Source organism: Copadichromis virginalis, linkage group LG11, assembly GCF_057382275.1.
Source record: "Copadichromis virginalis isolate Kocher_CV1m ecotype Utaka linkage group LG11, C_Virginalis_male_GT1.1, whole genome shotgun sequence".
Lineage (NCBI taxonomy): Eukaryota > Metazoa > Chordata > Actinopteri > Cichliformes > Cichlidae > Copadichromis > Copadichromis virginalis.
In genome coordinates this window covers 1,736,590-1,761,862 of record NC_140628.1, presented here as the reverse complement: position 1 = coordinate 1,761,862, position 25,273 = coordinate 1,736,590, and the positions used below count along the sequence as shown (strand labels likewise).

General features: G+C 44.9%; 1 protein-coding gene across 3 annotated transcripts in view; it reads right to left on the bottom strand.

Moving 5' to 3' along the window:
• Positions 1 to 910: 910 nt before the first annotated feature.
• The window catches only part of cep162 (centrosomal protein 162), a 51,009-nt gene continuing 26,646 nt past the window's right edge, over positions 911 to 25,273 (bottom strand). For all 3 annotated transcript variants that reach the window (XM_085472835.1, XM_085472837.1, XM_085472836.1), the window contains exons 14-28: positions 23,839 to 23,973; positions 23,603 to 23,734; positions 21,258 to 21,370; positions 20,792 to 20,891; positions 20,576 to 20,702; positions 18,876 to 19,039; positions 11,112 to 11,213; positions 10,799 to 11,032; positions 7,966 to 8,163; positions 7,516 to 7,783; positions 6,860 to 6,992; positions 6,208 to 6,349; positions 6,038 to 6,136; positions 5,716 to 5,850; positions 911 to 5,229 (exon numbers count right to left, since the gene is read on the bottom strand). In XM_085472835.1, coding sequence (XP_085328961.1) covers positions 5,029 to 5,229; positions 5,716 to 5,850; positions 6,038 to 6,136; positions 6,208 to 6,349; positions 6,860 to 6,992; positions 7,516 to 7,783; positions 7,966 to 8,163; positions 10,799 to 11,032; positions 11,112 to 11,213; positions 18,876 to 19,039; positions 20,576 to 20,702; positions 20,792 to 20,891; positions 21,258 to 21,370; positions 23,603 to 23,734; positions 23,839 to 23,973 — 2,283 coding nt within the window. In that variant the 3' untranslated portion in view covers positions 911 to 5,028. The remainder of the gene's footprint in view (positions 5,230 to 5,715; positions 5,851 to 6,037; positions 6,137 to 6,207; positions 6,350 to 6,859; positions 6,993 to 7,515; positions 7,784 to 7,965; positions 8,164 to 10,798; positions 11,033 to 11,111; positions 11,214 to 18,875; positions 19,040 to 20,575; positions 20,703 to 20,791; positions 20,892 to 21,257; positions 21,371 to 23,602; positions 23,735 to 23,838; positions 23,974 to 25,273) is intronic.

Sequence of the window (25,273 nt, the reverse complement as noted above, 5' to 3'; positions counted from 1 at the left end):
AGACATGATACTAATCCCAGGTTGCTCTTCAGTGCATCCATCGGGGTGTGAATGTTAGGTAGCACTGGAAGCCTAGAAACGTGCTGGCGTGATTGGGTGAATGAACAAGTTGTATAAAGCGCTTTGAGTGCTCAGATTGGGTAGAAAAGCGCTATATTAGAACCAGTCCATTTACCTTTAGCTCCTCCCACAATAGTTGGTGCACATTGTTCCCATTGGGCTGCAGTCTCTGGATCTTCAGTTTCAAAAGGTTCTAGCACTGAGCTACCAGGTGTTTCTTGGTTCTTTGCCCGTTCATAGTCATCACATTTATGCATATAACCTCTCTGAGTGGGTTCGCTGGCGTAGCCGTGTTACATCAGTTCCATGTTTCCTGTCCTTACCCGTGTAGGCAGCTTCTCATCTGTCCTGTTCTGGTTTCCCAACACCTGACCTTGTTAAGCTGGGTGACATCTAAGCCAGTAGTTAGGCTTAGCTAGCATTTGGGGTCTAGCCCATGCTGCATGCATGTCTTGAATGGGTATAATACTGTCAGTGGATACAATTAGAAAACATCGTTTACATTACAGTTGGTAAACTTCATCAATACTTGGTCACCTAACATGACTTATCAGTCAGGGACGCACATCCACTGTTACAGTCACGCCAAGTACCCCAGTATGGCTCCTCTGCTCCTGCAGTGTGATAACACAACCCTTGAATTGTGCAACAAAGACATTCAGGCTGCAGACAGAACAACGTGATGTGCTATGTAGCTGCAACAAAAATGAATCCAGCAGATTCCATTAGTGTGCGAGCTACACCACAGCTCTGTGTTTGTGTCATATCAGTAATGCCAGCTCAGTCTGGGTTCAGGGAAACTGCTCTCCTTTAACATAAGGCTTCAAACTTGCATTTTTTGTAAGGGCAGCCTGTAGCTTCAGCTGGAACAAACAATCTTGAACTTGTGGAAAAATAAATTGACACCAATCAGATTTTCTGAGGTTCATTAAAATAAATCCGGATCAATAAAGCCAGAGCAGGCTTCACACCTGCACTGATACTGAAAAGAATAACTAACATCTCCTCTACACATGTGTGGATACAAACACTGTGTTTGCAGCTGAATGCAAACGTTACAGTTAACAGTACATAGAGGTTAAACCAGGTGAAACATTTCTAATCTTGCATTATTTTAATTCATTCACAGCACAAAACTCGTGTGTAAAATGTATTAATAAGAGCGGTGGTGAATTAACATTGGCTGTTTTGTAGCAGATGGGCATCTCACTGCACACTGTAAAGACAAATGAAAGCATTTACACCGAGTGTGGTGCTCAGCTGCCCCGTATCGCAGACACAACCTGGAAACACATTATGCAGAAGGTTCATAACATCATCCTCCCATCCAGACCACAGTCTGTGCTCCCTGCTTCCCTCTGGGAAGAACGAGGTTCAGGAACCTCTGATCCAGAAACAACCAGCTCAGGAACACCGTCCTCACATTTTAAACCCTAAACACACACAAGCACACAAAAATAACATTGTGCAAATACTGTGAATCCATGTACATATTTACTCTGTAGGCTTCTCTTTCATTCATGTTCGTTACTCTGGACAATAATGTTATATCGTTTCCACTTCACATCAGATACCAAACTTTGTGTCATAGTTTGAGTATTGTGGTTTTCAGTGACAATAAAACAGTCTAATCCAAAGCCGTCTTAGTTTTGATTACTAATCTTCATAACCTTCCCGGGATTCAGGAGATCAGGTAGTTTATTCACGAGAGCTGTTATTGAGTTTAGGCTCTCGTTTGCTGTGCGACACACTAATAGGTCCCTCTGACAATCCGCTCTCTTAACACGACATCATGACATCATGTGTTAAGAGCAAACACTACATTAACACTACTGTCAGACTAATATTGTTTTCCATTGAACATTATTGTTGGGCTGCTGTAGGCAGCTGGGGTCAGCGTCACTACTGGTGCCATGAAGTAGTTCTGACGTTGCACAGACCATAGAGAACATTATGCTGCTCGTAACATCGTGCAGATGAACGGTTTGGTCTGAGGACTCCTCCAGAGGAAGGCACAGACCTCTGCAGGCTGAGCACCTGACTGCCATTACATATCGGGCCTGAGCCCAACAATGCCTGGCCTCATGTGGCAGATTGCACTTCAGACTGTCCGGGAGCTCGCAATGACCATCGAGACGTGGGGGGGGAAATGCCCCAGGACACTGTCGTCTCATTAGGAGCATGCCCTGATCCTGTCAAAGTCAAATTTATTTATGTAGCACATTTAAAACAGCGACTGTTGACCAAGGGGGTGTACATTTAAGGTAATCAAGAGATAAAAATATAGGAAGAAATGATAACATTTAAGAAAAAGAAGCATAAAAAGAGAAGATTTAAGTAAGAAATGAGACAAATAAAAGTCATACAAACTCTTTCTGATTTAAAAGCCAAGGAACAAAAGTGGGTTTAAAAAGAGTCCAATGTTGGGGAGGTCCTGATGTGAAGGAGCAGTTTGTCCCACAGTTTAGGAGCAGTTACAGCAAAGGCCCGATCTCCTCTGTGCTTTAATCTGGACCTCGGCACAGGAGCATTTGAGCCGTACCCCCAAGTGAGCTCTTTGGGGTGTACCAATTAAAAAGACCAGAAAGGTGTGAGGGTGCTAACCCGTGCAACGCCTTCAAAAACGAATAATAAAGCAACAAAGGATCCAGCAGGTGCATCGTTCCAATCCTGGGAAATGTAGGATGCATTTGTAGGCTGTATTTGGATGAACCTCTAAATTGGGACATCCTTCACTGCCTACAATACGAAGCTCAACGATGGCACATCCAGTGTGTCCAAACACAGTAGTCCAGTCAGGTAGAGACATCTAGCACGGTTTTTTGGGTGTTTTTCTAAACTGATGTTTAACACTATATTAAGAATGCCTTTGCAGTGTAATTGAGAGAATCCTTCTCTCATCTCACATGATTTTATGTTATTTATGTTAAATAACTTTTTCTCCCTCTTCTTTTTGAAGTCTTATGTTTACCAGTTTAAAACAGTGTTAATGAACATGGGGTCGGTCGGTCAGTTTAAAGCCAGCACATCCTTTATCACACAAATGCATTTCATCTGAGAGAGTCAGGCTCCAACACAAAGAGATGCAAAATTATGAGAACCTAGAAGTTTGTAGATAACTGCTGGAACAAAGTTGAGAATTTGTGTTCGTGATCTGACGTATTTTCTCCAAAACAAAATATTCAGCAACTCATCCACAAAGTGGCAGCCAGGTGTCAGAGACATCCTGAGATGCATAAAGTGTAAAAGCTGCCAGTGCTCCGCTGACACAATAACACAGACCTCTGAACTTCTGGCGACACAAAAACCTCCTGGTTGTAGCGCAGTAAGTGCCAGGAGCTTACAGGAGTTCATAGTAAAGGCTCCAGTATTTTTGTCAGTTATTAATTTCACCCCCTGCTTTAAGTTCACTTACATACAAAAGAAACGAACAGTCACAAATTTCATGGTAGTATCCAGAAAGAACAGAAAAAAACTTAAATAGATTTTCATGTCATGAGTGAAATAAATATTATATCACACCAAGCACAACATGACTTAACACTTGATGGAAAAACGATTCTTTCGAAGCACAGCAGTAACTGGTCACCAGGTTTGCACACATCTCAGGAAGGAGTTTGTTCCACCCTCTTTATAGAAACTCCTGTAGTTTTCTTGGCTGCTGCTAAACAAAAAGAAAGTTCAGCTCCCTCCTGAGTACCGAGGCCTGGAGACTGGCTCGGCCGCTCCTTTGTTGCCTTGGCAGTATGTTGGCAATCACTGTCAAGTTGGAAGACCACGACAATCTTCAGTATTCTTGCTGGTCTTGTGCAGGTCCACAGCCTCGTTCCTGACATTTTTTGACAGCTCTTTGGTTTTTCCAATGGTCGTAGAGAAGCTGGAGCGGAAGAAACTGACTCTGAAGACAGGCGGCGTGCTTTAAACACAAGTTAAGATCAGTAGTGTCTGTAATTGACTGATTGTAATCTGTGTCCCACATGGGCGCACAGCTGCCACAGACTGTTGTACACCGTATTTCACTCAGTGACATCAGGTTTGACAGCATTCCTCGTCGATGGCTTGAGCATGAATCGATGATTAATGTATTTGCTCGCTTGAAGATTTTATAGTAGACTTAAATATGGCTACTCGCTGCAGTTTTCTGTACTTAACTGAAAGAGTGATCACAAGGAAAACGGCATGTACATGAAGTCTTCAGAACCAGGAGTTTCAAATTCTGATTCAATGACTCTGCTGCTATAGATATGTAAGAGTCTGACAAATGACTGTAACAAAAAACCTTTCTCACCGCTATGGGTTTAATTATATTGCCAACTCATGTAGGACCACCAAACTGTGCAAAGAATCCAAGAAGATGGAAAATCTGATAATGAAGACAAATTGGATCTATAAGTTGAATCTGGAGCTGATTTCTTATTACAAAGTCTGGCATGTAGTTGACCTGCAAAGGCACTGAAACAGAGGAAAAGAGATGAAGAATTGAGACTCTGATGTGAGTCCCATCAAAAACACCTGCAGAGGAACTGACGGGCATGTTGCGCAGCAGCCATGCTTGGGTGCAGGCTGCTAACCAAGCCGGCCAGTGTTAGCTGAGACTTGGCCTCCACCTCACACCGGGGCCATAAGGAGAACATTTACTGCAGAATATTTAAATATGTGTTCATATTGTGGTTGTGATCAAGTATATTACTTTTATCTGCAGGCCCTGCTGTCATATCTAGACATGTAAAACAGTCAAAAAACAAAATGATGTTCGAGAGGTTTCTTTATTTTACACGACTGTTTCCTCTGTGGAGGCAGGGATGGTAAGCCAGTCTCTGCAGGTCTTTGGTGCAATACTGATCCTAATAAACCATTAACATGAAAAATATAAAAATAGTTATTTAAATAACAAGTAAAAGCTTCTATTGCTGACACACTGGCATGGAATCAGTGCAGCATTCACAGTCTCAGCTTTCAAACGTTGTATTAACTCCTCTGTGGAATGGCGAGCTCAGGAGTCGGCAGAACCGCTCCCTGTCGTTGCAGATGTCTCAGGATGTCCAGGATGGAGTCGAGCTCAAGGCGGAAAGCATCCATCTCCCTGCTCTTGTCCTGAGCCAGACGTCTCCAGTGCTCCAGCTCAGACTGCAAATCATCACCTGGCGTCTGCCACGCCCCCCCAAGCACCTGAAGGACACAAACAAAAGACCTCAGGTTGTATTTGATACAGTAGAACTACTTCATCTGACCTCTATGTGGATAATATCATCAGGGGAAGTGCACAAGCTTCTCCACCAAACAGTGTATATGTTTGGCCACAGGTTCAGCAGTGTGTCTAACTCCGATGTCTGTGTGACTCGCAGACGGTTTCCCAGAGTCCAGGAGACGTTTAAAGTCATTTACAGCATAACATTCAGGTCAGCTTACGTTTTCGTACAAGTTTGCCACTAGTTCAAGTTAGTTTCATTTACGCTGACAATGTGGATCCAGACCTGCTTTTGTTTGAACGTGGTTAGTTCAGGGGATCACCCACCGTGGATGTCCAAGCCTGTGTTCAAAGTTTATCACAACTGCTGATTTAAAACACCTGAATCTTGACCTTAGGGGTCACTACAGGTTCACATCAGGTTCTGGGTTCCAGTTTCTGTCAGCTAGTTGGGCCCTCACTGGTACCTGCTGCAGCTCCTTCTCTCTGTGCTGGTGTCTGAGCTCCATGTTCAGTATCTTCCTCTCCAAGGTGCACAGGAGTTTCACCTCTGAGCTTGAAGCTTCTTTAGCTTCCTTCAGCTCCTGCAGCAGTTTGGTTAGCTAAACATGAGACAGAAGCAGCTAAATTAAATTAATTAATTCCAATTAATTATTGACACATTTAATGAATTGTTTAATGGTGTATTTCATTAATTCATTTTGGCAGTCCTGGCATTCCATAATTCAGAGTCTTTCTGTGTACAATCCTGGATAGAGCCAGCACAGCGATCTTTCTCCAGCTCCTCACCTGCGTCTGCAGAGCATCCTCTCTCCTCCTGGATATTTTCAGTGCTTCTTTGCACCCCTGCGTTTCTTTCAGCTGCTTGTCCAGATGATTCATCATTATCTGCAGGTACATATGAATGTTAAAGCAGCAGGCTCATGTTGTACAGAGGCTGCTTGATGAGGGAGCCCTACCTCTTGAGTGCTCAGCTTATTAGTCAGTTCTGCAACCTTAGAGTCTGAATGTTCGAGTGCATGGGTGGCCCGCAGGTGGTCCAACACTCTAAAGTGTTCTGCCTTCGTAGTGGATAGCTGCTCTTCAAACTCCTCTGTCAGCCTGGGAGATTAAATCATATCTTTAATTCAGGGGCAGCAGGTGATTGGCTGGGTTGTTGAAGAACATCCTGCTTCTTTGCTGGATGGGTCTCTATTTGCACTATGAAGCACTGTCCAATCAGCTTTGCCTGAATCTGAAGAGAGTGTAACTTTATATTCCTGAGAATTCATCAGCAGCACAAATGTTCCAATAGCAGCCACGCATCCCCAACGTGACATCCCCTTCACCGTTTTCCTGACAGATGATGTGATCTGTATCATCTCCACACACTGTTTGTTCTCGAGTATAACCAGTGGTTGGCACTTTGTTGTACACCTGTGTATTGACGTTGACAGTGATATTCCCCATCAGCCTTTTACGGCTCAGGGATAGAAATTCAACACTGTAAATGAACTTTGATATTTAGTCTGCTTCACTGCTTTAAGTATAACATTTCCTAAACAGCAAGTGCAAGTAGAAGCATTTGGAAACAAGCAGAAAGCACACAGAAGCAAAACTACAAAACTGTACCTGCACAGCTGCTGCTTGGCCTGTGCAGCATCAGCCTTCAGAGCTTCCTTCTCCTGCTCGCTCTGCAGGAGCACAAGCTCCACCTGCTTTTTTAAAGCTTCGTTCTCCTGCAGAACCTCAGAGATATGACTCCCTGTCAGAAGGAAACATGAAAAAAATCTTCTAGCGCCTCCAGCTAGCTGCATTTTTTAAATCTGGAAAACCACAGCCCTGCTTATAGACGCTTCTATATCCCTGCTGTTAGTGTTCACACTGGGATCGATGTGGGCATGTTCTTCCTTTTGATGCAAGTCTAGAATATGTAAACAACACTTGTGTGTAAACCACTTTCAAGGATCGCTCGACAAATAACAGTCACACACACACACACACACACACACACACACACCATAAATTGCCCCCTTCACGCACTATGTACTTATACAGCACTCTGCATTGCATTATGAGTTGTTATTAATCTTTGGCTCTCTTCCACAGCACGACTTTAGTCTCGTCTCCCTGCTCTCGTCCCCGATGAGGCGAATCTTGTTGGGATTTGGAATTGAATAAATAAAATCAAAGTGAATTAAACAGTGTGACCACAAAATATTTTGATTGCATCAGGTGATCTTTAGTCCCTTTTGTGTATTACTTACTTTAAAAAAGTGCATTCCCACCTGTGAATACGGTGGGCTGATAGGTCTTCTCACACGGAGCAGCTGGGAATGTTTCTCCTCCTGCAGTGAGGAGACCTGGTTGTTGGTGTTTGCTCTCAGTGGTTCGTCTTTCTGCTCGTGTGTTGGGGGCAGACGGCATGTTCCTCCGTTCCTTCTTCAGTTCCTGAATGGTCCGTGTCTTTTTAGCGAGCTCTTGATTCAGCCGCTCAAGCCGCACACCAAATGCTGCCTCGGCTTGGCGCTGGTGCCGGCCGGGACTCAGCAGGGCCTGTAAAACGAAGGGCTCTCCTCAGTATTGTATAATCGAGTACAAGTTTATTTTGTGTTATCAACTCCTCCATTATCCTACTTCATCCATTATTCCAAGGTTTCAGGGCAAAGGCTGCCTGCTCTAGCATCTGGAGGCAGCTAAGACAATAGCTCTTTGCTTTTAGTAAGACTTGTACTGACCTTCTGTTTAAGCTGCTGCTGGAGAGACTCGATCTGCTCATGCAGAGATTTCTCCTTCTGTTTGTGGCTCTGCTTCACACGGTACAGCTCTTCCTCCAGAGCCTGGACTACTGGTGACTGGGACCCAGCTGCTGCTTCAAGCTGCTGCTTACGCTGCAGCTGCTGCTCCAGCTCACAGATCTGCTGCTCGTAGCGGAGCTGCAGAGCAGACACATAGTGGCATTCAACAAAAATCTGCTACACTGTTGCAGGTTGTTTGTTTTTAAGACTCAGTTTGTGAGCATGATTTAAAATGTATTTGATTTTATAATGTGTCTAATTTGATTAAATAACTGTGACAAGTTATATATAAAACAGTCCTTAATGAAGAGGAATTAATAATACAGGACCAAGCGCAGTACATCAGTGACTGCAAGCAAAGAAACAACAAATCAAAAGCAGCTACCGACCAAAGAACACTGTTACTGATCCCTGTGTGAAACAAGCCACATGTGCTTCACACTTTCTACTTTACGTATAAACAGTGAGTGATACACAAACCAGTTAACAGGTACAGCTGGAAACTGAGCCAGTCAGCAGCTGACAGGCTCGTGGGTGTGACTAAGCAGGCCGACGCCTACAGACTCAGATCCTCCACAGTAGAGAGGCTGCAGTCCTTTATGAAACAATGCTCTGAAAACACTAATGAATATGTCCATGTCCATGACAAGAGTCCAAACTGAAATAAAACCTTTCTGTCCGTCAGTTTTTCCACAGAAATCAAAATGGCCAGTGCTGTAAGTGACTCATAGTGCTGTCACACAGCTGCTGAGGGATTTTACTACAGTGAAACTGGAGTTGAATCAGAAAAATATTATAATGTATTCACTCTGCCTCATCTCTTGAGTTATCTGCTAATGGTGCTTCAACCCCTGGCTGCTCCACAGCACTGTGACTGAGCTTGTGGACAGGTGACTGAGACGAGCTGTGTAAAGAGCTTTAAGTGCTACGAGGCGCTACAAGAGGAACTGGTTCATGTGTTCCCTCATCTGATGTTTTTAATGATCATTTCATCATTAAATGATACAAACCACAGAAAATAATGGTTCTGACACAGACTTCTATAAAACACACGGAGTCTCTACTATAAGCAGACGTCTGAAACGTGATTCTTCACTGTGATGAATCAAACTACCGTAATTGTCGGGCTATAAGCCGCTACTTTTTGCACAAGCTTTGAACCCTGCGGCTTTTAGTCAGGTGCTTCTTTTCTATGGATTGTCCATGATTTTTGTGATATCGTAAGACGATTTGTTTTGTTTGTTCTGCTGTTGTACGGCACTACGTTGCCTGGCGGAAGGATCGGGGTTCAAGAGTGGTATGTTGGTCACATGTCCATCCGCCAGGCAACATAGTGCCGTACAAGTAGCGCGAAAAACAAACTTCAAAGTAGCGCTACGCGTTCAGCGGGAGGCGCGGATGACCAGCGGCGATAAACTTGCGAAAAGCAAGTTATGCTCAACTCCACCGGTGGAATCTGACAGCGTGGAAAAGTGTGAAAACATCCACGATCACCAACGGATTTCGAAGGGCTGGACTGCTGCATGATGGAGAGGAGGACACCGCCACGGCCCTTCTGAGGGTGTTCGACTCCGACACTGACAACGAGGATTTCTTTGGTTTTGAAAGTGACAACGAAGGAAAGAAGCTGAGAGTGGATGACGAAGCCATCCTGAGCCTGTTCGTTTCCGACACTGGAGAAGAGGACTTTGGTGGTTTCAGTGCGCAGGAAGAAGAGAAAGATGGTGAATGACTGACTTTTCTTCTTGTTAAAGCCGTGTCGCTGCACCTGAGCCTAAAAGGTAGGCCGGATCTATTTTTCTGGTGTGCTGTAGGTTATTGTTATGTACTACATGTGCAAATATGTATCCATAACTTGTTTTTCAAAATATTAATAAAAGGGGTGTGTCTCCAAAACAGCCGTCTCTTTCCTGACAATTCGCTTTGTGCATATTCTCTTACATATCTCTTATATTATACATATGATGAGTCAAAATTGAAACACCTGCGGCTTTTGGTCAGGTGCGGCTAATGTATGTACAAACCAGGATTTTCCCCTGATTTTAGCTTGTGCGGCTAATATTCGGGTGCGCTTTGTAGTCCGGGAAATACGGTACTTCCACAGCAAGAACATTTAAAAGTGTTGGTTCAGCACAGACACACGTTTCCTCACTGATCTGCTGTAAGTCAGACATGTGAAGGAGAAAAATAAAGGTTTTACTGTTTAGTCTCACAGCTGTGCGGTTAAGAAGCTCATTGACTGACTGAAACTGAACTTATTATGTCACACGGCTTCCTCTTTGGGCTTCAGTTCTCTATGAAGCTTTTGTCTGTTTGTCGCTCTGCTTTGCTTTTCTAGCACACCAAGCAGGAGGAGACGTGGTGATCACAAAGTGTGGATTCAGTGACTTCTACTGATGACCAGCAAGAGACGGTGGCTGCCCTATTTCTTTGGTATTAAGATGTGATTAACATATTTTTTGTCATTTAAAAAGGACAAAACCCCACACTAGCAGACAGCTGTAAAAGGTATAAACACGCCCCCAGCAGCCGAGGCTGGATGCAGGGTCACCTGATCCAGCCCTGACTATACGCTTTATCAAAGTTTTAAGCCCAATCTTAAAAGCTGAGAGTGTTTGACCCCTGAACCCAAGCTGGAAGGGGGTGAACAGGTCGGTGGTGTGACGGGGGCTTTCTGTTTAGGGTCCTCTTCAAAGTCACCCAGCTGTTACTTCCAGGCTGAGTGCTGGCAGGTCGTTACATCGACAAGCCTGTGGACTGATGTTAGCTGTACCTTGACTCTGTGAAACTGCTGCTCCATAACCTGGAGGCTGCGTTTGGCTTCCTCATCGTGATTCTCCAGCTCGGCCTCCAGACGTTGGATCCTTCGCTCCAGCAGAGCAGTGATCCGGCTGGAAGAGGACATTTTGCCAGCGTCCTCGTGGCTGGCAGATGTGGCTGCAGCATAAATCAAAGCAGGCAGCGAATTTGGGTTTCTGCTCCTGAGTATTTGTTCCAGCTCCTTCACCTGGTGAAAACACAAGTGATATGAAGTTGTAGAAGAAGGAAGGAGAAATGAATTGTTAGTGTATGCCCGTGTGCCAAACCTGTCGCTCCAAGTCCTTCATCCTCTTCGAGTCCACAAATTTGTCTCTCGCCTTTCTCTGCCAGCTGTTTCTTTTGCCCACTTCCTGTTTCAGTTTTTCTACCTGAAATGGAGACGGCCTGTTACTTCCCATCCTCATTCCTAAAGCTTTCACTGTTGTCACTGTAAAGCACCACAAAAGAACTCTCGCGGCCCCGTACCAAACGAGTCACGGACCGGTCCCCAACCCACGGACCCCGAGGCCCGGGGGTTGGGGACCGCTGCTCTAGAGCAATGTTTCCAGAGCCAGGAAAGATAGGCACGTTCCTCAAAATTAACACAATTTAAATCAATTTTAGTTTTAGTGGGGCGATCGTGGCTCAAGAGTTGGGAGTTCGTCTTGTAATCGGAAGGTTGCCGGTTCGAGCCCCGGCTCCGACAGTCTCGGTCGTTGTGTCCTTGGCCAAGACACTTAAGATAAGATAGAACTTTATTAATCCCTCGGGTGGGTTCCTCTGGGAAATTCGACTTCCAAAAAAAGCACAGCAACGACCGAAGTTACAGTTACAGAACTGTTATATATATATATATACACACACACACACATATATAAATACAGAGACAAATATAAATAAAATATACAAAGGGGATAAATAGAATAAATAGGAATAAAAAATAAAAATACAAGTGAATTGCACATTTCAAGTATTGAGTCTATTGCACTGTTGACTATTTACAAAAAGTATTGCACAAGGTATTGTACAGTGAGGTGAAGAGGCACTACAGCTTAGTTGTTCCCCCCTCCTTTGTCCTCCTGTTTCCCCTCCCTCTCCCCTCCAGAGAGGAGTTAAACAGTCTGATGGTGTGTGGGACAAAGGAGTTTTTAAGTCTGTTAGTTCTTGTCTTGGGGAGAAGCAACCTGTCACTGAACAGACTCTTCTGGTTGTTTATGGCCGTGTGCAGAGGATGCCCAGCATTGTCCATGCTTCACCCGTTGCCTACTGGTGGTGGTCAGAGGGCCCGGTGGCGCCAGTGTCCGGCAGCCTCGCCTCTGTCAGTGCGCCCCAGGGTGGCTGTGGCTACAATGTAGCTGCCATCACCAGTGTGTGAATGTGTGTGTGAATGGGTGGATGACTGGATATGTAAAGCGCTTTGGGGTCCTTAGGGACGAGTAAAGCGCTATACAAATACAGGCCATTTACCATTTTTTCAAATCAAAACAATAGTTTCCTTGAGGCACATTTTGCTGTAACATAAAGAACTGAATGTTAGACTGAAACCAACAATCACACAATCCCCTGTAGGAGGTGCTCTGTGACAGCAGGAAAAAAAAAACGATGGTTTGTGGCAAAACCATCACAGCCTGGTCACATGGTCTGACTGGGAGAGTACAACCACCAGCCTGCCTTAAATGGGAATGATGAATTATTCAAGTTGTATATCTAAAAAAGGTACAACAACAACAAAGACAAATAAAGTTCTGATCAACAAAGGAAACCGTCTCTAAGACTAAACACTGACCTCATTAATTATAAATGGTGTGATTGAATGTTTTGTTTCTATTATAAGTCCTGTTTAAATTAGTTGTTTAGAGTATTTAATGAAAACTGTACCACACACATGCTAAAACAGACTCTTAGATGGCTCGACTACACCATCTATTTCAGGTACAAACACTGAGTCACACGTTAGAAGGTTATGTTACAGTCATTGAATTAGCCTGCTTTATGTCCTGGTGGGCGGGGCTATGACTCGCCACACCCACTATCAGATCATTACATGGAGAAACCTTTTGAATAGAGATTGAAAATGTGACGTCATTTCCGTGGTAAAACTGCAAAGGATTCTGGGTAAGAGTGGCAAGCGGTACCAGTGTACGAAGCCGTTGTATTATTAACTGCAATAGCCGGTCGCATGACAGCCACGGGAAGCCGACGGGTAAAGAGATCGTTTTTATCGGATTACATCGTTGAAGAGAAATTGTTCGAGCCATGTTTCCGAAGTAACAAAGAGCCGACGGATGGCCTGGATTGCAGCCATTCAAAGACCAAATATAACGTCCCAGAACACTCACAGGTTAGTCTGCTCCAAGCATTTACACGAAGGTCAGTCTGCTGTTGTAATTGTTGATGTAGGTTACAAATAAGTCTTAATTTGAATTGAATTCGTTGCTATGCTGCTTTGTTCACTGTGGCTTTGCGGGCTAATGTTTGTTGTGTTTTGTAGGAAAACCAGCCTACAAAATGCAGGAATGTGATCCAGACTGGGCCCCTCTATCAGCCTGGGTCAGACCGAGTTTAAAGCTGCTACCACAGCCCGATTTGATCGGTTAAGAGAGAGAGCGAGATCGAAACGTCCCGCATATATGTGCCCAAGTGTTGTATTGAAGCAATCAATTGATGAATAACTTTTCCAGTATGTTGTTTTGTAATGTTTTTTTTTTTGTTGCATTGTTGATTAGTTTTTCACCGAAGCAGCTAATAAAGCACGATGGATTTTTTTTTTTACAATTTTGCCTTTCCTGTAAGATTCTATAATAGAGCGAAACAATAATGCCAGTTATAAATAAAAACAATAATTGAATGAATTACGAAACACTCATTTTATTTCTATTAGATCTGAAAATGTTGTGTAACACTACAACCTGAAACAACAAATAGATGCGTTGGCCTGTAACAACAGCTGTGAGATGGAATAGTCCAAATCACCAAAGTAAACTGGACCTGGGCTTGTTGCAGGATCTGAAGTTACTAAACATGTTGTGAGTGTGTGCACTCACACTTAGGACCATATAATAATAAATATGTGCGTGATGAAAGTTGTGCAGCATGCTAACGTCCTTACTCCACTCTGTATGCTCGTGTGGGTCTGACCCTTTCACTCCTTTGATTTTTTCCTCGTCCTTTTTTTGCCTCTTCGCCACGTCTGTCTTTGTACGGAGCTGCCGTGTTCACCGTCGTTTTGTACAGAACTGCAACTCGTAAACATAAAATGCAAGTAGGGATTAAAACCGCAGAATTAATGATTGCCGGTGCTGGAAATGCTTGATGCGCTTGATGCAGTGTTTTGATGTTGTTGCCACTCGTACCCACAATGCAATGCACGAAAGTCACGTGGTCTGTCAATCTCTATCTCTGTCAATTTCTATACAAAGTGTTCACGGACACCTTGGCTGCTGCCTCTAAACATATTGAGCGTTGTCGGTCGTGCATGCTGCTCATTAACATTCAGTATTTGTTAGTTACTGTTACAGGTTGCTGCTGTGGTCTGCCTACTGTGTTGTTCTCTTTTGGTTTCTTGACTTTTCTTCCAGCAGGTGATCCAGCTGACTTTTGTGGTCTTTTCCTTCTGTCCCTCTGATTTTCTTGAACTTCCCTTGTCTACGCCTTTCCCGTTCCTATCCCCCGGTCATGTCTGTTCTCATTGTAATAACTTAAAAGTAAAAATAAAGATCAATCAAGTGGACCAGTATGACAAAGCCGTAATGATCCACGTTGCCTGTTGGGCCTCTTTCTTGGCCTTCAGACGATAACTCTGATGCTACAGTGCCGAACGGCACAGGAAGAATAACTGAATTAAACTAACAACAATGACTTGCATGAGGGAAGTTCACTGAAGTCAGAGTATCATTTAAATATGTCTGTGAAGGTTCTCAGTCATCTAGGTCATTTTGACTCAAAATTGAGTCAAAGGACTCAATTTTGCCATTTCTCCGCAACAGTTGCCCACAGTGGACCTCATCTCAGCCACAGAAACCGCCATACGGATTAATAAATTATCACAGACAGAAGCAGAGCAAATCAGGATGAAAGTCTCAGCCACCCTCTCCAGTGCCAAAGTCCCTCCATCCAACCTCACAATACAGGAAAAGAAGGCCGTCGCTTCCCTGAGCAAAGACCACAACATCACTGTTTTACCAGCTGATAAGGGAAGATGCACCGTGGTCCTAAACACTACAGATTACCATACAAAGATCACTACTCTCCTCAGTGACAACAATACCTACGAAGCCCTAAAGCGAGACCCCACAAGCAGCTACAAAAAGAAAGTTATAGTTTGCCTTCAGGACCTTGAAAAGGACAAAATCATTGACTGCCTTACATATCACCGCCTTTACCCAGGGGATGCCATACCCTGCATTTACGGACTTCCTAAGATCCACAAGGAAGCTGTCCCACTCAGACCCATAGTCAGTAGCATAAACTCAGCCACTTACAACATTGCTAAACACCTTGCTACCATCCTTGCTCCTCTCGTGGGGAACACCCCACACCACATCAAGAACTCCACCGACTTCACCGACAAGGTCCAGAAACTTACCCTGGATCCAGATGAAACCATGGTGTCCTTTGATGTAGTCTCTCTCTTCACTTGCATACCCACCACGGAGGCCGTGGAGACTGTCAGAAAACGACTACAAGAAGACAGCTCCTTGGAGGACAGGACCAACTTCACACCCGATCAGATCTGCACACTGTTAGACCTCTGCCTCACCACTACATACTTCAAATACAACGAAGGCTTCTACAGACAAAACCATGGCTGTACCATGGGCTCCCCCGTGTCACCTATTGTAGCAACCTTTACATGGAGGAAGTGGAAAGGAAGGCTCTTGGCTCTTTCAAAGTAAGAGCACCCAGCCACTGGTACAGATATGTAGACGACACCTGGGTCAAAATCAAGACACAAGAAGTGGAATCCTTCACTGCGCACATTAACGCTGTGGATAAAAACATCAAGTTCACCAGGGAAGACACAAAGGACGACTGTTTGCCTTTCCTGGACTGCGCTGTGCACATTGAAGAGAACGGCAAACTCAACATCGAAGTTTACCAGAAGCCCACACACACGGAACACAAACTTGGAGTAATCAGGACCCTACACCACCGGGCAGAACATGTTCCCTCTAAGCCTGAAGGGAAAAAGAAGGAACACACACATCAGAAAGGGTTTTATTGCCAAATGTTGAGCGGGTTTACAACATTAGGAAATTGCTGCGGTGCTTCAGTGCAAACATACTGTTATAAATTACGCTTAAATAGACATGAAAATAAAAATAAGAATAAGAGTTAAAAGTGCTAAGTAGATAGATATATACATGATATATACATGATATATACATGAGTGCAGGTGGTGATCAGTGCCAAACATGGAATGATGCAGTGAACACAGCGTAGGGTCATGTGTTAGTGGTGGGAACAGTCGTACGTTTATTGTTCATGTGTCCAACAGCAGAGGGGAAGAAACTGTTCTTATGGCGAGAGGTTCTGGTGCGAATGGACCGGAGCCTCCTGCCTGAGGGGAGCAGGTCAAACAGACTGTGTCCAGGGTGAGAAGGGTCAGCTGAGATCCGAGCTGCATGCCGCAGTGTCCTGGAGGTGTACAGGTCCTGCAGAGATGGGAGTCTGCAGCCAATCACCTTCTCAGCAGAGCGCACAACACGCTGCAGTCTCTGTTTGTCCCTGATAGTGGCTCCAGTGTACCACACGGTGATGGAGGAGGTGAGGATGGACTCGATGATTGCGGTGTAGAATTGCATCATCGTCCGTGCTGGCAGGTTGAATTTCTTCAGCTGCCTCAGGAAGTACATCCTCTGCTGGGCTTTCTTAATGACGGAGGTGATGGTGGGCTCCCACTTCAGGTCCTGAGTGATGGTGGTACCCAGGAAGCGGAATGAGTCCAGAGAGGTGATGGGGGTATCAGTCAGGATGATGGGGGGGAGTGGAGCTGTGTGCTTCCTGAAGTCCACAATAATCTCCACTGTCTTCTGGGCATTCAGCACCAGGTTGTTGTGGCTGCACCAGGACACCAGACGTTCAACCTCCCTCCTGTAGGCAGACTCGTCCCCGTCCGAGATGAGCCCAATAACGGTGGTGTCATCTGCAAACTTGATTAGCTTGACAGACTGGTGGGTGGAGGTGCAGCAGTTGGTGTACAGGGAGAAGAGCAGAGGAGAAAGAACACAGCCCTGAGGGGAGCCGGTGCTGATGGTCCGGGAGTCCGAGACATTCTTTCCCAGCCTCACATGCTGCTTCCTGTCCGTCAGGAAGTCAGTGATCCACCGGCAGATGGGATCAGGCACATTCATCTGGGAAAGCTTGCCTCGGAGATGGTCTGGAAGGATGGTGTTGAAGGCAGAGCTGAAGTCCACAAACAGGATCCTGGCGTAGGTTCCTGGGGAGTCCAGATGCTGCAGGATGAAGTGTAGGGCCATGTTGATGGCGTCGTCTACAGACCTGTTGGCTCTGTATGCAAACTGCAGGGGGTCCAGGAGGGGGGCCGTGAGGGTCCTGAGATGGGAGAGAACCAGGCGCTCAAAAGACTTCATGACCACAGATGTCAGAGCCACGGGTCTGTAGTCATTTAGTCCAGTGATCCTAGGTTTCTTGGGGACAGGGATTATGGTGGAGGACTTGAAGCAGGCAGGCACATGACATGCCTGCAGTGAGGAGTTGAAAATGCCAGAAAACACTGGGGCCAGCTCGTTTGCACAGTGTCTGAGGGTGGCAGGAGACACACCGTCTGGGCCGGGAGCTTTCCGAGCATTCAGACTCTTAAACTGCTTCCTCACATCTGCTTCATGAATATGAAGAGTTGTGGTGGGAGGAGGTGGTGTGAAATCCTCTTTTGTGTGGGGTGAGGAGGGGGGTGTTGTAGGTGAAGTGTTTGATGGTGGTGATGGCTCTATGTAGGGGGGAGAGGTGGGGGAATGAGTGTCCAAAGTGTCTCTATTGTTGGGGCCGTTGGAGGTGTGAAGGCTGCCTGATGGCTCGTCAAAACGGCAGTAAAAGTGTAAAGGAAGCACTCAAAACTAATTATCCTAATTGGGCTTTTATAAAGTCAGCAAAGAGGCACAGAAAAGAAGACCAGACACCAGTGAGGGAGGATAAGAAGGACAGACGCAACAACATTGTCATCCCCTATGTAGCCGGTGTATCAGAGAAACTCAGGAGAGTTTTCTCCAAGCATGACATCCCGGTGCATTTCAGACCCAGCAACACGCTCAGACAAAAACTGGTTCACCCGAAAGACAAAACTCCAAAACACAGACTTAACAATGTGGTGTATGCTGTACAGTGCAGCGAGGAATGCTCAGACCTCTACATTGGAGAGACCAAACAGCCACTTCACAAGCGCATGGCACAACACAGAAGAGCCACCTCCACAGGACAAGACTCAGCAGTCCATCTGCATCTAAAGGTCAAAGGTCACTCTTTCGAGGATGCCAATGTTCACATTTTGGGCAGAGAGGACAGATGGTTTGAAAGAGGAGTGAAAGAAGCATCTATGTCCACTGTGAGCGACCATCTTTGAACAGAGGCGGGGCTTACGACACCAACTCTCTGCCATCTATAATCCAGTTTTGAGTTCCTCCCCAGACGCCTTAACACCCACTCACATCCTGGGCCATCTGACCTCAGGAATTCGCATGATAAGGTGGGGCCAGGTTTCACAATGAACTCACCCGAAACTCTGGCTGATTGGGACCCACACCCAGTTTCACACCTTGGATTAGGTAGATGATCATCAGGGGGTCCTTTTGTCCCTCTGTGGGGGGAAACTCCCACTAGGTTTAAATCTGGGACTCTCCACCATTTGACCTTAGAACTGAAGAAGCTTCTTGGATGAGAGGTGAAACGTCTTCAAGCAACTCAAAGAAGTCCAGACGCTTTTCTTTGCAAGTATCATTTAAAATAAAAAGTAGTTAGCACAGACAGAGGATTCATGCAGATTGAGGGTACAAAACAAATCAGTCTGTAACCATCGTGTGAGAGCGGAGCATCACCTGTTCTCTGAGCTGGTGTATCTCAGCTGTAGCAGCCTTCAGCCTGCCAGCATCTCTGTCCAGCATCTCCTGCTTCTCAGCAAACCACTGCAGCTTTTTCTTAAGGGCTGTCACTTCCTCCTGGTGCCTGTCCTCTAATACACGCATCTCAAAGGTCTGATTTCCTAACACGTTCAGGAGAAACGCACTCAGTTCTTACTCACATATACACAGCAGGTACAATAAGTATTGAACATGTCACCAGTTTCCTAAGTAAGTATATTTCTAAAGGTGCTACTGACATGAAAGCTTCACCAGCTTAATTCCCACATTACAAGAAATCAAACATAAATGTCCACAGATTAAGTTGTGTGTAAGAATGAGGAGTGACACAGACAAGTACTTAGAAAGCAATCCTGCCTTTTTATAGGCCAGATGGGACCATCAAGAAACATCTCATGATGGGTAAAAACAAATAATCTAGCTCAAGACCGTCACAGTCCTATTGTTGTAAAACATCCTGATTGGTTACAGAAGAATTTCTAAAATCCTGAAGGTTCCAGTGGCCAGCGCCCGGTCATGGCCGGTTCTCCCCACAGAGCAGTGAACAGAATTATCGCAGAGCCAGGGGCCACTTGTGGAGAGCTACAGAAAGACCAGGAATCCTGCAATTGTTTCAAACAACACAATGAAAACACGGCCTGTATGCACAATACTGTTCATTACTGAAGAAAAAGCAAAATGAAACATTTAAATTTTGCTGAAAAACAATCAAACAAGCCTTTGAAATACTGGGCGAACATAGTCTGGTCAGATGAGACCATAGTTCCACTCGTTGCATGCATAATAAACACCATGCCAACAGGTATGCACCACCAAGGCCTGGGTGTTTCAGCATGTGACACTGGCACACTTCAGGATGAAGGGAAAAATGTGCCGAGACATTCCTGATAGCGAAGAAATGACAGTAGATGTACAGAAAGGAAACTACTGACTGGCTTCAGAGAAAGAAAGAAAGTGTCTCGCCCAGCCAGTCACCTGACCCATATCCAGGTTAAAGTCAGTGGAAAGAACTAAAGGTCAGAGGTCATAGAAAGGGCCCGCGCAGCACTTTCAAGTTTTGAAGACTGTTTGCGTGGAAGTTTGGGCCAAAATCCCGCCCGAGCACACCTGGGAATACTTTCTCCACACAGGAGACGTCGTGAAGCCGTCGCCTCCAACAACGGCTTTTTGTGCGAACAGTTAAGTAAACATCAGTCAGCACGTTCAGTACTACTGACATCTATGTGTGGATTACATGTTACCCACATCTGGTGACAACTTCACTTTGAATCATACATTTAATGACATATTTGTCAGTTTGATACTTTTTGGGGTTTTATAAACAAATCACCAGTAGCAGCTGGTTACACATCTTTTCAGTGTTGCAGTAATCCTGACAGCATTTGATGCTTTTCTTTGTCACACAACATTAAAGTGAGTCTCTTTGGTCAAACACAACATTTGAAGCTGCCACTTTGATTTATGGGTTTCTGCTAAGGTGGCACATTTTTAAACTGGCAGAGTTTTGCATATTTCTACATGTTTTGAAGGCAAAACGAAGCTCCAAACTTGGGCTTGTCATTATCCTATTATAGCATTTTGGAATTGGGTTTGTATATGAAGTGAAAAGGGGATGAAAAATATGAATATTGTAGTTTCAGGACTGTTCTTTATCTTACCCGATGTGGAGGTGGCTCGGGCTTCAGCCAGGTCTCTCTCTTTCTTAATGAGCTGCAAGTCCACCTCCAGAGCCTGCTTTTCCTGCTTAAGCTTGTGGACGTCCTCAGACATCTTGGCCTCATTTCTCTGCACAAAGATTCACATCTGTGCTACATCAAAGAGGCTAACATAGCCCTTCAAGCCTTACAGTACAGGTGGATGAGAGCGGTACTAACCTGAAGTGAGTTTATTTGCGCTAACAAGTCTGCAGTGCGTGGAGTATGATCCGTTAAGCATATACTTCCCACTGGCCTCGAAGTTTTATGCAGCTGCTCCCTGGTGAGGTTAGAAAAGGTTTACCCTAACCACAGAACAACCACTCCACAGCTAGAGGACTTTATGATCTCTATTTGTTAACAACCTACTTCACAAACTTTGAATAAAGTTAGCGCTGCTGTCCCTGAACACGAGTGACTCTCCGGTTTGGCCTATGAGTTGAATACCTTCCATAGCCCAAACACGTGCTGTTAGCTTCACTGTTAGCTTCACTGTTAGGTGCTTAAATGCACAGAATGAAGCGATGCATGAACATGTGTATGACTCGCAGTGTTCCAAGTGGTCAGTCTTTCACAGTGCACATAAACACACATATATGGGTACAACAACATGTGTGTGGGACGTACAGGTCTGTCAGACGCTCACCTGGTGGCAGCCAGCTCATTCAGCAGCCGCTGGTTTTCTTTAAACATGGCCTCCTCATTAGCTTTACTCTTGGCCTGCTGAGCCTTCATCTGTAAATACAGCTTCTCATTCTCCTGGAGGAAGATTAATGTAAAAAAACAAACAAAAAAACAATGAAAAGAACAACAACTAGGTACAAATGGCTCTTGTTTTTTTAAACCGTTGCTCACACCTAATATGGGCTTTTCTATTTACTGCAGTTTGTATAAAACTGAAAATGATTAGAATTTCATAAACTGTGCCCACACGGCGTCTTAACATAGAGCTTCTGAGGCAAAGCACTGCTACGAGTGGAGAGCACTTCTAAAAAGTTGTTTTAAGCAGATGGCAGAAAGTTTAGTGCTTGGGGAAAATGAGTCCCTCTCATTAAAGACACACTCTCATCTCCCAAACCTATGCAAACTAAAGCAGGGGTCCCCAATCCCAGACCTCGAGGGCCGGTGTCCTGCAGGTTTTAGATCTCACCCTGGGTCAGCACACCTGAATCACATGATTAGTTCATTACCAGGCCTCTGGAGAACTACAGGACATGTTGGTCGTGTCCAAATTCATGGGCTGCATCCTCCTGAGGACCCGGCCTTCGCGGTCTATGTGGGCCGGGTCCTCAGAAGGTCGGGTAGGCCGGAAGTAAACGGCCGTGAAATTGGACGGTCTAGCCTTCTGATTAGCGTCGCCGCTGTCTCGGTGGAGTTTAATAAACTCGGCCGTCTGCTCCTTGCTATCTAAAATATAACAGGACACTGGCGTAAACTCTCGACCATCTCATACTTCTGTTTAATCAGTTTTCTGTTTGACGTTTAGTCAGCTGTGTGAAAACCAAGGGGGAACCCACCCGGGGGATTAATAACGTTTTATCTAATCTAATCTAATAACTTTAATCTCAGCCAAACCGATTTACTCACGAACAAACAAAACACTGAAAAAAGCCCAACAATAACATTTTTAGGTTGTCTAAGTGAATTATATATTACGTTTAACCCGAGCAGCGAAAGTCCGCGGTGATCTGAAAATGATGTGCCGGGAGTTGTGCCGTTCTCGGCCGCATCAGTAACCCTCGAGCTCCCGGCTAGCTGTCGAGCTGGTGGGTAGCAGACGTCTCCGAAAACGTCGAAGCACTTTTGCAAATATGCGATATCTTGATAAACTGAGCAGATATTTGATGTTTACACAACTACTTTCTCGCCTGAAAATATGTTAAAAGTTTATTTTGTGACCCAGAAAGATTAGTATGAGTAATTTTAAAACTTAGTAGCGGCCGCCATTGTTGGAAACTGGAGTTTGGCTGGGCCGCGCTATGAGTTCTGGGATATGGTAGGCCACGAAGGACACACCCGACCCATCCTTCAAATTCAGGGAAAAGGAGGACGCATTTGTCGGCTGCATTCGGAGGAGTCTACGAATTTGGACAGCCTTCGGCGCGTCGCTGTGACGTAATCGGTCTACAAATGCGGCCTCAGGAGGACGTAGCCCATGAATTTGGACACGACCGTTGAGGAGGTAACTTATCCATTTAAATCAGCTGTGATGGATCAAGGACACATCTAAAGTAGATGTAGAGTAGCGAAAGTCTGCAGTGATCTGAAAATGATGTGTCGGGACTTTGCCATTCTCGGCGGCTCTAGTGACCCTTGACCTCCCGGCTAGCTATCGAGCTAGTGGGTAACAGACGTCTCCGAAAACGTCGGAGCGCTTTTGAAAATATGCGGTGTCTTGATAAACTGAGCAGATATTTGAGGTTTACACAGCTACATTCTCCATGAAAATATGTTAAACGTTTATTTTGTGACCAGAAAGAATAATAAGAGTAATATTAAAACTAACTAGCTGCTGCCATTGTTGGAAACTGAGCTGGGCTGCGCTATGAATTCTGGGACACAGCTTCTTCTTCGGGGTTTAACGGCAGCTGGCATCCTTGTACATGCAGTGCTGCCATCTTCTGTTTCAGTGCGTTATTACACACTTAAATCCTGCTACTTATTCCTGCGTCTTTTGGGATCTTACAAAGCTTCAAACGACGCGTCGACTATTAAATCAGTCGTCGACGATTTTGATAGTCGACTAATCGTGGCAGCCCTAGTATGTAGTGTCATAAATTTGCATCCATTCAGTTGATGATGTAGCAAATGTATAAAATTACTTACACTGCTGGGATTACAGCTGACAGAACACAAATTAGAAAACAGTCTATTTGTTTTAGAAACAAGTCCTAATAAAAGTCCTTAAAAAGTCGAAATAACACTGAAATCATTGAGAGAAAAACGTTGTGACAAAAGTCACAATAAGATGTAGAGTTCAGGGTCACTAACCTGTTGGTAACCTTTTATGAGTGCCTCCTGCTCTTTTATTTCTTTATCAATCTGCTGGAACTTCTCATCTGCAGCAACATCTGCAGCCTCCACCCACCTCTTCTTCTGACTGGCTTCTTCTGCACTTCTCAGCTGTTGAGAGAAAAAAGTCTTACCCTGGCAGTACCCAAATAAGAATGGGCCATCCTACAGATTTCCCATATATATGGAATGAAAGTAGTGATGTGTTTGTGCACCTTGCTTTGCAGTAGGTAATTCTGCTGTCTGAGTGAGCTGAGCTCCTCTGCTCCTGCCTTCATCATCTGCAGCTCCCTCTCCTTCTGTGCCAGCTGCGTCCTCAGCTCCTCCAGCACGGAGCTGTCGTGGCCAGTCTGAAAGGCAACAAACCAAAGTCACGTCTCTCTTTCAGCAAGAATCAGTGTGCACAGGAGCTGCAGCATGTTTTTGCTTTTCTCCTATTGAACACACATTTTGGCAGTATGTTTGTGTTGTGACACTCTAAATGTAGTGTTAGGTAAAACAACACTGTCCTTGTAAAAGGTGAAAAACACTATGGATGAACGTGTGAAATCCTTTAAGCAGAGGCTGTGGCACTTTAGCTCTGCAGCTCAGTCACTCCCTGGATGGCTCTCAGTTTGCTAAAGTGATGTGCAAACAACAAAGGCTCTAACTTTACTCACATCTTTCCATTTTAAATATTTTATGTTTTAGCACCCAGAGCTGTACCAATGACCAGCTACTACGCATACTCAGGTTTTATCTAGGAGCTGTAAGCTTTAGGCTCTGCTTTGGTAACCAGCAGCAGATTTTAGGCACACAGACTTCATCCCACAAAGAGCTGGGCCTAACACTGTAAAACATGGCAAAAGGAGACCTCTGGAAGTTCAGCTCAATCTCAATGCCAGACACCAACACAGACATCGAACAGGCTGGAGAGAGGACACATCCCTTCCATCTCCAATACCCTAAATGTCAAAGGAGCTTGCAAAGAAAAGCATCTGGACTTCTTTAAGTTGCTTGAAGACGTTTCACCTCTCATCCAAGAAGCTTCTTCAGTTCTAAGGTCAAATGGTGGAGAGTCCCAGATATAAACCTAGTGGGAGTTTCCCCCCACAGAGGGACAAAAGGACCCCTGATGATCCTCTAATCGCCTGAGCCAAGGTGGGAAACTGGGCGTGGGTCCCAATCAGCCAGAGTTTCGGGTGTGTTCATTGTGAAACCTGGCCCCACCTTATCATGCGAATTCCTGAGGTCAGATGGCCCAGGATGTGAGTGGGCGTTAAGGCAGGGAAGGGAACTCAAAACTGGATTATAGATGGCAGAGAGTTGGTGTCGTAAACCCCGCCTCTGTTCAAAGATGGTCGCTCACAGTGGACATAGATGGCTTCTTTCACTCCTCTTTCAAACCATCTGTCCTCTCTGTCCAAAGTGTGAACATTGGCATCCTCGAAAGAGTGTCCTTTACTACTGTAACTTGGCTTCAGATAAGTAATAGAAAATAAATGGATTCATGTTCGCTGTATGATGTTGTTCAAGAAAAGCAGAGGTCATGGTTACTGCTGACACGCTTAGTATTAGAAGTTGAGATGGAAGTAAGCATGAGGGTGTTTGGTAATCCAATGCCACGTTCTAGATGCAGCCGGAAATTTAAATTTCCAAGTTCCAGTCAGA